Here is a 13,687-nt window from a genome sequence, read left to right on the forward strand (position 1 = left end):
GTCCCCAGCCCCATAACTGAGTTCGCAGCCCCATAAGTGGGTCCCCAGCCCCATAAGTGGACACATAACTGGCACCCCAGCCCCATAAGTGGGTCCCCAGCCCCATAAGTGGGTCCCCAGCCCCATAACTGTAACCCCAGCCCCATAACTCATAACTGAGACCCTATAGACTTTGACATGTCCCCAGCCCCATAAGTGGGTCCCCAGCCCCATAAGTGCCTCCCCAGCCCCATAAGTGGGTCCCCAGCCCCATAAGTGGGTCCCCAGCCCCATAACTGAGTTCGCAGCCCCATAAGTGGGTCCCCAGCCCCATAAGTGGACACATAACTGGCACCCCAGCCCCATAAGTGGGTCCCCAGCCCCATAAGTGGGACCCCAGCCCCATAAGTGGGTCCCCAGCCCCATAAGTGAGTCCCCATAGGGATCAATGGGGTCCCCAGCCCTATAAGTGCCTCCCCAGCCCCATAAGTGGGTCCCCAGCCCCATAAGTTCATCTCCAGCCCCATAAGTGGGGCCTAAGACCCCATAAGTGCCTCCCCAGCCCCATAAGTGGGTCCCCAGCCCCATAAGTGGGTCCCCAGCCCCATAAGTCCCCATAATCCTAATGTTTTCTTTCCTTTTTGCCCATTTCAGGCCTTTCCGTCCCCATTTCTCGGGGTCGCAAAGGGAAGAAGGCGAATCCGCCCGGCCCCATAGAGCCCCATAGGGGCCAATGGGGACCCCAGCCCCATAAGTGGGACCCATAACTAGATCTCCAGCCCTATAACTGCACCCCCAGCCCCATAAGTGCCTCCCCAGCCCCATAAGTGGGACCCCATAGGGGCCAATGGGGACCCCAGCCCCATAAGTGGACCCATAACTGGCACTCCAGCCCCATAACTGTAACCCCAGCCCCATAAGTGGGTCCCCAGCCCCATAAGTGGGTCCCCAGCCCCATAAGTTCATCTCCAGCCCCATAAGTGGGGCCTAAGACCCCATAAGTGCCTCCCCAGCCCCATATAAGTGGGACCCCAGCCCCGTAAGTGCCTCCTCAGCCCCATAAGTGGGACCCCATAGGGGACAATGGGGTCCCCAGCCCCATAAGTGTGTCTCTAGCCCCATAAGTGCCTCTCCAGCCCCATAAGTGGATCCATAAGTGCCTCCCCAGCCCCATAAGTGTGTCCCCAGCCCCATAAGTGAGTCCCCATAGGGATCAATGGGGTCCCTAGCCCCATAAGTGGGTCCCCAGCCCCATAAGTGCCTCCCCAGCCCCATAAGTGGGTCCCCAGCCACATAAGTGAGTCCCCATAGGGATCAATGGGGTCCCTAGCCCCATAAGTGGGTCCCCAGCCCCATAAGTGGGACCCCAGCCCCATAAGTGGGTCCCCAGCCCCATAAGTGAGTCCCCATAGGGATCAATGGGGTCCCTAGCCCCATAAGTGGTTCCCCTGCCCCATAAGTGGGTCCCCAGCCCCATAAGTGGACCCATAACTGGCACCACAGCCCCATAAGTGGGTCCCCAGCCCCATAAGTGGGGCATAAGACCCCATAAGTGGGACCCCATAGGGACCCCAGCCCCATAAGTGGGTCCCCAGCCCCATAAGTGCCTCCCCAGCCCCATAAGTGTGACCCCAGCCCCATAAGTGGGTCCCCAGCCCCATAAGTGGAACCCCATAGGGGCCAATGAAGACCCCAGCCCCATAAGTGGGGCATAAGACCCCATAAGTGGGACCCCATAGGGACCCCAGCCCCATAAGTGGGTCCCCAGCCCCATAAGTGGGTCCCCAGCCCTATAACTACATCCCCAGCCCCATAAGTGGGTCCCCAGCCCCATAAGTGGGTCCCCAGCCCCATAAGTTCATCCCCAGCCCCATAAGTGGGTCCCCAGCCCCATAAGTGGGTCCCCAGCCCCATAAGTGAGTCCCCATAGGGATCAATGGGGTCCCTAGCCCCATAAGTGGGTCCCCAGCCCCATAAGTGCCTCCCCAGCCCCATAAGTGGGTCCCCAGCCCCATAAGTGGGACCCCATAGGGACCCCAGCCCCATAAGTGGGTCCCCAGCCCCACAAGTGGGACCCCAGCCCCATAAGTGGACCCATAACTGGCACTCCAGCCCCATAAGTGGGTCCCCAGCCCCATAAGTGGGTCCCCAGCCTCATAAGTGAGTCCCCAGCCCCATAAGTGGGTTCCCAGCCCCATAAGTTCCTCCCCAGCCCCATAAGTGAGTCCCCATAGGGATCAATGGGGTCCCTAGCCCCATAAGTGGGTCCCCAGCCCCATAAGTGGGACCCCATAGGGGCCAATGGGGACCCCAGCCCCATAAGTGGACCCATAACTGGCACCCCAGCCCCATAAGTGGGACCCCAGCCCCATAAGTGGGTCCCCAGCCCCGTAAGTGAGTCCCCATAGGGATCAATGGGGTCCCCAGCCCCATAAGTACCAATAATAATAAGTTTTCTTTCTTTTGCCCATTTCAGGCCTTTCCGTCCCCATTTCTCGGGGTCGCAAAGGGAAGAAGGCGAAGCCGCCCGGCCCCATAGAGCCCCATAGGAACGAATGGAGCCACAAGTACGACCCCGAAACCTTGTTCCAGGACGAGACCTACAAGAAACACCTCAAACATCACAGCAACAAGTGGGTCCTAAAACCCCATAAGGGGCCCTGAAACCCTATAAGGGGGTCCTAGACCCTATAAGAGGGGTTGGGGTCCTAATAGGGCCCAATGGGCCCCATAAGTGGGTTCTGGGGGGTCCTAGACCCCATAAGTGGGTCCTAAAGCCCCATAAGTGGGTCCTATTGGGTTCCAATGGGTCCCAATGGGCCCCATAAGTGGGTTTGGGGTCCTAATAGGGCCCAATGGGCCCCATAAGTGGGTTTGGGGGTCCTAGACCCTATAAGGGGGGCCTAGACCCCATAAGTGGGTTTGGGGGGTTCTAAACCCCATAAGTGGGCCCTAAACCCCATAAGTGGGTCCTAAACCCTATAAGGGGGTCCTAAACCCTATAAGGGGGTCCTAGACCCTATAAGGGGGGTCCTAGACCCTATAAGTGGGTCCTAGACCCCATAAGTGGGTCCTAATGGGTTCCAATGGGCCCCATAAGTGGGTTTGGGGGGCCCTTAACCCTATAAGGGGGTCCTAGACCCTATAAAGGGGGGTTGGGGTCCTAATAGGGCCCAATGGGCCCCATAAGTGGGTTTGGGGGGCCCTGAAACCCTATAAGGGGGTCCTAGACCCTATAAGGGGGGTCCTAGACCCCATAAGTGGGTCCTAGACCCTATAAGGGGGCCCTAAAACCCTATAAGAGGGGTTGGGGGGTCCTAAACCCTATAAGGGGGTCCTAAACCCTATAAGGGGGTCCTAGACCCTATAAAGGGGGTCCTAGACCCCATAAGGGGGGTTGGGGGGTTCTAGACCCCATAAGTGGGTCCTAATGGGTTCCAATGGGCCCCATAAGTGGGTTTGGGGGGTCCTAAACCCCATAAGTGGGTCCTAATGGGTTCCAATGGGCCCCATAAGTGGGTTTGGGGGGTCCTAAACCCTATAAGGGGCCCTAAAACCCTATAAGGGGGTCCTAGACCCTATAAGGGGGTCCTAAAACCCTATAAGTGGGTCCTAGACCCCATAAGTGGGTTTGGGGGGTCCTAAACCCCATAAGTGGGTCCTAATGGGTTCCAATGGGCCCCATAAGTGGATTTGGGGGCCCTAAACCCCATAAGTGGGTTCTGGGGGTCCCAATGGGCCCCATAAGTGGGTCCTAAAACCCCATAAGGGGGTCTTAGACCCCATAAGTGGGTTCTGGGGGTCTCAATGGGTCCCAATGGGCCCCATAAGTGGGTCCTAAAACCCCATAAGTGGGTCCTAGACCCCATAAGTGGGGCCTAGACCCTGTAAGGGGGTCCTAGACCCTATAAGGGGGCCCTAGACCCCATAAGTGGGTCCTAGACCCCATAAGGGGGGTCCTAGACCCCATAAGTGGGTCCTAATGGGTTCCAATGGGCCCCATAAGTGGGTTCTGGGGGGTCCTAGACCCCATAAGTGGGTTCTGGGGGTCCCAATGGGTCCCAATGGGCCCCATAAGTGGGTCCTAAACCCTATAAGGGGGCCCTAAAACCCTATAAGGGGCCATAAAACCCTATAAGGGGGTCCTAGACCCTATAAGGGGGGTCCTAGACCCCATAAGTGGGTCCTAAAACCCCATAAGTGGGTTCTGGGGGTCCCAATGGGCCCCATAAGTGGGTCCTAAACCCTATAAGGGGGGTCCTAGACCCCATAAGTGGGGCCTAAACCCTATAAAGGGGGTCCTAAAACCCTATAAGGGACCCTAAAACCCCATAAGTGGGTTTGGGGGCCCCATATCACCCCATAAGCGAATTTAGGGGGTCCCAAACCCCATAAGGGGTCCTAAAACCCCATAAGTGGGTCCTAGACCCCATAAGGGGGGTCCTAGACCCCATAAGGGGATCCTAATGGGTCCCAATGGGTCCTAATGGGCCCCATAAGTGGGTTTGGGGGGTCCTAGACCCCATAAGTGGGTCCTAGACCCTTTAAGGGGGCCCTAAACCCTATAAGTGGGTCCTAAATCCCATAAGGGGCCCTAAAACCCCATAAGTGGGTTCTGGGGGTCCCAATGGGCCCCATAAGTGGGTCCTAAAACCCCATAAGTGGGTCCTAAACCCTATAAGGGGGTCCTAAACCCTATAAGGGGGGTCCTAAAACCCTATAAGGGGGGTTGGGGGGTCCTAAACCCCATAAGTGGGGCCTAAACCCCATAAGTGGGTCCTAATGGGTTCCAATGGGCCCCATAAGTGGATTTGGGGGTCCCAAACCCCATAAGTGGGCCCTAAAACCCTATAAGGGGGGTTGGGGTCCTAATAGGGCCCAATGGGCCCCATAAGTGCGTTCTGGGGGGTCCTAAACCCCATAAGTGGGTCCTAATGGGTTCCAATGGGCCCCATAAGTGGATTTGGGGGTCCTAAACCCCATAAGTGGGTCCTAGACCCCATAAGTGGGGCCTAAACCCCGTAAGTGGGTCCTAAAACCCTATAAGGGGCCCTAAAACCCCATAAGTGGGTTCTGGGGGTCCCAATGGGCCCCATAAGTGGGTCCTAAACCCCATAAGTGGGTCCTAAAACCCCATAAGTGGGGCCTAGACCCCATAAGTGGGTCCTAAACCCCATAAGTGGGTCCTAGACCCCATAAGTGGGTCCTAAACCCTATAAGTGGGTCCTAGACCCCATAAGGGGCCCTAAAACCCCATAAGTGGGTCCTAGACCCCATAAGTGGGTCCTAGACCCTATAAGGGGGGTCCTTAACCCCATAAGTGGGTCCTAGACCCTATAAGGGGGTCCTAGACCCCATAAGTGGGTCCTAATGGGTTCCAATGGGCCCCATAAGTGGGTTTGGGGTCCTAATAGGGCCCAATGGGCCCCATAAGTGGGTTCTGGGGGGTCCTAAACCCTATAAGGGGGCCCTAGACCCTATAAGGGGGGTCCTAGACCCCATAAGTGGGTTCTGGGGGTCCCAATGGGTCCCAATGGGCCCCATAAGTGGGTCCTAGACCCCATAAGTGGGTCCTAGACCCTATAAGGGGGGTCCTAGACCCTATAAGTGGGTCCTAATGGGTTCCAATGGGCCCCATAAGTGGGTTTGGGGGTCCTAGACCCCATAAGAGGGTCCTAGACCCTATAAGTGGGTCCTAAAACCCCATAAGTGGGCCCTAAACCCCATAAGGGGGCCCTAAACCCTATAAGTGGGTCCTAGACCCTATAAGGGGGGTCCTAGACCCCATAAGTGGGTCCTAGACCCCATAAGTGGGTCCTAGACCCTATAAGGGGGGTCCTAGACCCCATAAGTGGGGCCTAGACCCCATAAGTGGGTCCTAGACCCTATAAGTGGGTCCTAATGGGTTCCAATGGGCCCCATAAGTGGGTTTGGGGGTCCTAAACCCTATAAGGGGGCCCTAAACCCTATAAGGGGGTCCTAGACCCTATAAGGGGGTCCTAGACCCTATAAAGGGGGGTTGGGGTCCTAATAGGGCCCAATGGGCCCCATAAGTGGGTTTGGGGGTCCTAGACCCCATAAGGGGGTCCTAAAACCCTATAAGGGGGGTTGGGGGGTCCTTAACCCCATAAGTGGGTCTGTAACCCTATAAGGGGGTCCTAGACCCTATAAGGGGGGTTGCGGGGTCCTAAACCCCATAAGTGGGGCCTAAATCCTATAAGGGGGTCCTAAAGCCCCATAAGTGGGTCCTAGACCCCATAAGTGGGTCCTAATGGGTTCCAATGGGCCCCATAAGTGGGTTTGGGGGTCCTAGACCCTATAAGGGGGTCCTAGACCCCATAAGTGGGTCCTAATGGGTTCCAATGGGCCCCATAAGTGGGTTTGGGGGTCCTAGACCCCATAAGTGGGTCCTAATGGGTTCCAATGGGCCCCATAAGTGGGTTTGGGGGTCCTAAACCCCATAAGGGGGTCCCAAACCCCATAAGTGGGTTTGGGGGGCCCTGAAACCCTATAAGGGGGACCTAGACCCCATAAAGGGGGTCCTAAAACCCTATAAGGGGGGTTGGGGGGTCCTTAACCCCATAAGGGGGCCCTAAACCCCATAAGTGGGGCCTAATGGGTTCCAATGGGCCCCATAAGTGGGTTCTGGGGGTCCTAAACCCTATAAGGGGGTCCTAGACCCTATAAGGGGGCCCTAAAACCCCATAAGTGGGTCCTAGACCCCATAAGTGAGTCCTAGACCCTATAAAGGGGGGTTGGGGTCCTAATAGGGCCCAATGGGCCCCATAAGTGGGTTTGGGGGGCCCTGAAACCCTATAAGGGGGCCCTAGACCCTATAAGGGGGGTCCTAGACCCCATAAGTGGGTCCTAATGGGTTCCAATGGGCCCCATAAGTGGGTTTGGGGGTCCTAAACCCCATAAGGGGGCCTAAACCCCATAAGTGGGTCCTAGACCCTATAAGGGGGCCCTAGACCCCATAAGTGGGTCCTAATGGGTTCCAATGGGCCCCATAAGTGGGTTTGGGGGTCCTAAACCCTATAAGTGGGTCCTAGACCCCATAAGGGGGCCCTAAACCCTATAAGTGGGTCCTAGACCCCATAAGTGGGTTCTGGGGGTCTCAATGGGTCCCAATGGGCCCCATAAGTGGGTCCTAAACCCCATAAGTGGGTCCTAAAGCCCCATAAGTGGGGCCTAAACCCTATAAAGGGGGTCCTAGACCCTATAAGTGGGTCCTAATGGGTTCCAATGGGCCCCATAAGTGGGTCCTAGACCCCATAAGTGGGTCCTAGACCCTATAAGGGGGGTCCTAGACCCTATAAGTGGGTCCTAATGGGTTCCAATGGGCCCCATAAGTGGGTTTGGGGGTCCTAGACCCCATAAGGGGGTCCTAGACCCTATAAGTGGGTCCTAGACCCCATAAGTGGGTCCTAAAGCCCATAAGTGGGTCCTAGACCCTATAAGGGGGTCCTAGACCCCATAAGTGGGGCCTAAACCCTATAAAGGGGGTCCTAAAACCCTATAAGGGGGGCTGGGGGGTCCTTAACCCCATAAGTCGGTCCTAGACCCCATAAGTGGGGCCTAGACCCTATAAAGGGGGGTTGGGGTCCTAATAGGGCCCAATGGGCCCCATAAGTGGGTTTGGGGGGTCCTAGACCCTATAAGGGGGTCCTAAAACCCTATAAGGGGTTTGGGGGGTCCTTAACCCCATAAGTGGGTCCTAGACCCCATAAGTGGGCCCTAGACCCTATAAGTGGGTCCTAGACCCTATAAGTGGGTCCTAAACCCCATAAGTGGGTCCTAGACCCTATAAGTGGGTCCTAAACCCCATAAGTGGGTCCTAGACCCCATAAGGGGGGTCCTAGACCCCATAAGTGGGTCCTAGACCCTATAAGGGGGTCCTAGACCCCATAAGTGGGTCCTAATGGGTTCCAATGGGCCCCATAAGTGGGTTTGGGGGTCCTAAACCCCATAAGTGGGTCCTAAACCCTATAAGGGGGCCCTAAAATCCCATAAGTGGGCCCTAAACCCTATAAGGGGGTCCTAGACCCTATAAGGGGGTCCTAAATCCCATAAGGGGGTCCTAGACCCTATAAGTGGGTCCTAGACCCTATAAGGGGGTCCTAGACCCCATAAGTGGGTCCTAGACCCCATAAGTGGGTCCTAAACCCCATAAGGGGCCCTAAAACCCCATAAGTGGGTCCTAGACCCCATAAGTGGGTCCTAGACCCTATAAGGGGGGTTGGGGTCCTAATAGGGCCCAATGGGCCCCATAAGTGGGTCCTAAACCCCATAAGTGGGTCCTAGACCCCATAAGGGGGCCCTAAACCCCATAAGTGACCCTATAACTTATGGGGTTTCCTATGGGGTCCCATCCATTGTGACCCTATAACTTATGGGGTTTCCTATGGGGTCCCATCCATTCTGACCCATAACTTATGGGGTTTCCTATGGGGTCCCATCCATTGTGACCCTATAACTTATGGGGTTTCCTATGGGGTCCCATCCATTCTGACCCTATAACTTATGGGGTTTCCTATGGGGTCCCATCCATTCTGACCCTATAACTTATGGGGTTTCCTATGGGGTCCCATCCATTGTGACCCTATAACTTATGGGGTTTCCTATGGGGTCCCATCCATTGTGACCCTATAACTTATGGGGTTTCCTATGGGGTCCCATCCATTGTGACCCTATAACTTATGGGGTTTCCTATGGGGTCCCATCCATTGTGACCCTATAACTTATGGGGTTTCCTATGGGGTCCCATCCATTGTGACCCTATAACTTATGGGGTTTCCTATGGGGTCCCATCCATTGTGACCCTATAACTTATGGGGTTTCCTATGGGGTCCCATCCATTCTGACCCTATAACTTATGGGGTTTCCTATGGGGTCCCATCCATTCTGACCCTATAACTTATGGGGTTTCCTATGGGGTCCCATCCATTGTGACCCTATAACTTATGGGGTTTCCTATGGGGTCCCATCCATTGTGACCCTATAACTTATGGGGTTTCCTATGGGGTCCCATCCATTCTGACCCTATAACTTATGGGGTTTCCTATGGGGTCCCATCCATTGTGACCCTATAACTTATGGGGTTTCCTATGGGGTCCCATCCATTCTGACCCTATAACTTATGGGGTTTCCTATGGGGTCCCATCCATTGTGACCCTATAACTTATGGGGTTTCCTATGGGGTCCCATCCATTGTGACCCTATAACTTATGGGGTTTCCTATGGGGTCCCATCCATTGTGACCCTATAACTTATGGGGTTTCCTATGGGGTCCCATCCATTGTGACCCATAACTTATGGGGTTTCCTATGGGGTCCCATCCATTCTGACCCTATAACTTATGGGGTTTCCTATGGGGTCCCATCCATTGTGACCCATAACTTATGGGGTTTCCTATGGGGTCCCATCCATTGTGACCCTATAACTTATGGGGTTTCCTATGGGGTCCATCCATTGTGACCCTATAACTTATGGGGTTTCCTATGGGGTCCCATCCATTGTGACCCTATAACTTATGGGGTTTCCTATGGGGTCCCATCCATTCTGACCCATAACTTATGGGGTTTCCTATGGGGTCCCATCCATTCTGACCCTATAACTTATGGGGTTTCCTATGGGGTCCCATCCATTGTGACCCATAACTTATGGGGTTTCCTATGGGGTCCCATCCATTCTGACCCCCAACTTATGGGGTTTCCTATGGGGTCCCATCCATTGTGACCCTATAACTTATGGGGTTTCCTATGGGGTCCCATCCATTCTGACCCCATAACTTATGGGGTTTCCTATGGGGTCCCATCCATTGTGACCCTATAACTTATGGGGTTTCCTATGGGGTCCCATCCATTGTGACCCTATAACTTATGGGGTTTCCTATGGGGTCCCATCCATTGTGACCCTATAACTTATGGGGTTTCCTATGGGGTCCCATCCATTCTGACCCTATAACTTATGGGGTTTCCTATGGGGTCCCATCCATTGTGACCCTATAACTTATGGGGTTTCCTATGGGGTCCCATCCATTCTGACCCTATAACTTATGGGGTTTCCTATGGGGTCCCATCCATTCTGACCCTATAACTTATGGGGTTTCCTATGGGGTCCCATCCATTCTGACCCTATAACTTATGGGGTTTCCTATGGGGTCCCATCCATTCTGACCCTATAACTTATGGGGTTTCCTATGGGGTCCCATCCATTCTGACCCTATAACTTATGGGGTTTCCTATGGGGTTTATCCATTCTGACCCTATAACTTATGGGGTTTCCTATGGGGTCCCATCCATTGTGACCCTATAACTTATGGGGTTTCCTATGGGGTCCCATCCATTGTGACCCTATAACTTATGGGGTTTCCTATGGGGTCCCATCCATTGTGACCCTATAACTTATGGGGTTTCCTATGGGGTCCCATCCATTGTGACCCTATAACTTATGGGGTTTCCTATGGGGTCCCATCCATTGTGACCCTATAACTTATGGGGTTTCCTATGGGGTCCCATCCATTCTGACCCATAACTTATGGGGTTTCCTATGGGGTCCCATCCATTGTGACCCTATAACTTATGGGGTTTCCTATGGGGTCCCATCCATTCTGACCCTATAACTTATGGGGTTTCCTATGGGGTCCCATCCATTGTGATCCTATAACTTATGGGGTTTCCTATGGGGTCCCATCCATTGTGACCCTATAACTTATGGGGTTTCCTATGGGGTCCCATCCATTGTGACCCATAACTTATGGGGTTTCCTATGGGGTCCCATCCATTGTGACCCTATAACTTATGGGGTTTCCTATGGGGTCCCATCCATTGTGACCCTATAACTTATGGGGTTTCCTATGGGGTCCCATCCATTGTGACCCTATAACTTATGGGGTTTCCTATGGGGTCCCATCCATTCTGACCCTATAACTTATGGGGTTTCCTATAGGGTTTTGCTGCGGGTCCGTATGTTGTATTACCTGAGGCAGGAGGTGATCGGGGACCAGGCCGACAAGGTTATGGGGGGAGCCATGGCCAGGTGAGTCCGGCCCCATAGATCCCATATAGGGTCCTATACCCCATAGATTCCCATATTAGGGCCATAGATCCCATATAAGGGTCCTCCAGCCCCATAGATTCCCATATTAGGGTCCTCCAGCCCCATAGATCCCATATTAGGGTCCCTCCAGCCCCATAGATCCCATATTAGGGCCATAGATCCCATATTAGGGTCCTCCAGCCCCATAGATCCCATATTAAGCCCCTCCAGCCCCATAGATTCCCATATTAGGGTCATAGATCCCATATTAGGGTCCTCCAGCCCCATAGATCCCATATTAGGGTCATAGATCCCACATTAGGGCCCTCCAGACCCATAGATCCCATATTAGGGTCATAGATCCCATATTAGGGTCCTCCAGACCCATAGATCCCATATTAGGGTCATAGATCCCACATTAGGGCCCTCCAGACCCATAGATCCCATATTAGGGTCATAGATCCCATATTAGGGTCCTCCAGCCCCATAGATCCCATATTAGGGTCATAGATCCCATATTAGGGCCATAGATCCCATATTAGGGTCCTCCAGCCCCATAGATCCCATATTAAGGCCCTTTAGACCCATAGATCCCCACTCCAGCCCCATAGATCCCAAATTAGGGCCATAGATCCCATATTAGGGTCCTCCAGCCCCATAGATCCCATATAGGGTCCTCCAGCCCCATAGATCCCATATAAGGGTCCTCCAGCCGCATAGATCCCATATAAGGGTCCTCCAGCCCCATAGATTCCCATATTAGGGTCCTAGATCCCATATAGGGCCATAGATCCCATATTAGGGTCATAGATCCCATATTAGGGTCCTCCAGCCCCATAGATTCCCATATTAGGGCCATATATCCCATATTAGGGTCCTCCAGCCCCATAGATCCCATATTAGGGCCATAGATCCCATATTAGGGTCCTCCAGCCCCATAGATCCCATATTAGGGTCCTCCAGCCCCATAGATCCCATATTAGGGTCCTCCAGCCCCATAGATCCCATATAGGGTCCTCCAGCCCCATAGATCCCATATAAGGGTCCTCCAGCCCCATAGATCCCATATAAGGGTCCTCCAGCCCCATAGATTCCCATATTAGGGTCCTAGATCCCATATAGGGCCATAGATCCCATATTAGGGTCATAGATCCCATATTAGGGTCCTCCAGCCCCATAGATTCCCATATTAGGGCCATATATCCCATATTAGGGTCCTCCAGCCCCATAGATCCCATATTAGGGCCATAGATCCCATATTAGGGTCCTCCAGCCCCATAGATCCCATATTAGGGTCCTCCAGCCCCATATATCCCCACTCCAGCCCCATAGATCCCATATTAGGGTCATAGATCCCATATTAGGGTCCTCCAGCCCCATAGATCCCATATTAGGGCCATAGATCCCATATAAGGGTCCTCCAGCCCCATAGATCCCATATAAGGGCCATAGATCCCATATTAGGGCCATAGATCCCATATTAGGGTCCTCCAGCCCCATAGATCCCATATTAAGCCCTTCCAGCCCCATATATCCCCACTCCAGCCCCATAGATCCCATATAGGGTCCTCCAGCCCCATAGATCCCATATTAGGGCCCTCCAGCCCCATAGATCCAATATAAGGTCCTCCAGCCCCATAGATCCCATATTAAGCCCTTCCAGCCCCATAGATCCCCTCCAGCCCCATAGATCCCCTATCCCACCCCATAGATCCCATATAAAGCCCTTCCAGCCCCATAGATCCCCTATTCCACCCCATAGATCCCATATAGGGCCATAGATCCCATATTAGGGTCCTCCAGCCCCATAGATTCCCATATTAGGGCCATAGATCCCATATTAGGGCCATAGATCCCATATTAAGCCCCTCTAACCCCATAGATCCCCACTCCAGCCCCATAGATCCCATATTAGGGTCCTAGATCCCATATTAGGGTCCTCCAGCCCCATAGATTCCCATATTAGGGTCCTAGATCCCATATTAGGGTCCTCCAGCCCCATAGATCCCATATTAGGGCCATAGATCCCATATTAGGGTCCTCCAGCCCCATAGATCCCCACTCCAGCCCCATAGATCCCATATTAAGCCCCTCCAGCCCCATAGATCCCATATTAGGGTCATAGATCCCATATTAGGGTCCTCCAGCCCCATAGATCCCATATTAGGGTCCCCAGCCCCATAGATTCCCATATTAAGCCCCTCCAGCCCCATAGATCCCATATAAGGTCCTACACCCCATAGATCCCGTATAAGGGCCCTCCAGCCCCATAGATCCCATATTAGGGTCATAGATCCCATATTAGGGTCCTAGATTCCCATATTAGGGTCATAGATCCCATATAGGGTCCTCCAGCCCCATAGATCCCATATTAAGGGTCCTCCAGCCCCATAGATCCCATATTAAGCCCCTCCAGCCCCATAGATTCCCATATTAGGGCCATAGATCCCATATTAGGGTCCTCCAGCCCCATAGATCCCATATTAGGGCCATAGATCCCATATTAGGGTCCTCCAGCCCCATAGATTCCCATATTAGGGTCATAGATCCCATATTAGGGTCCTCCAGCCCCATAGATTCCCATATTAGGGTCATAGATCCCATATTAAGCCCCTCTAACCCCATAGATCCCCACTCCAGCCCCATAGATCCCATATTAGGGCCATAG

At 53.6% G+C, this 13,687-nt stretch overlaps 1 protein-coding gene across 1 annotated transcript in view; it reads left to right on the plus strand.

Moving 5' to 3' along the window:
* CHD8 (chromodomain helicase DNA binding protein 8) overlaps positions 1 to 13,687 on the plus strand; it is a 182,764-nt gene that overhangs the window by 107,538 nt on the left and 61,539 nt on the right. The window contains exons 23-24 of the mRNA XM_085534818.1: positions 2,456 to 2,612; positions 10,930 to 11,019. Of these exons, the coding sequence (XP_085390944.1) occupies positions 2,456 to 2,612; positions 10,930 to 11,019 (247 nt within the window). The remainder of the gene's footprint in view (positions 1 to 2,455; positions 2,613 to 10,929; positions 11,020 to 13,687) is intronic.

The sequence above is a fragment of the Coturnix japonica genome, unplaced genomic scaffold, assembly GCF_054131305.1.
Source record: "Coturnix japonica strain WE unplaced genomic scaffold, WE-NBRP24 Scf100, whole genome shotgun sequence".
In the NCBI taxonomy this organism is placed as follows: domain Eukaryota; kingdom Metazoa; phylum Chordata; class Aves; order Galliformes; family Phasianidae; genus Coturnix; species Coturnix japonica.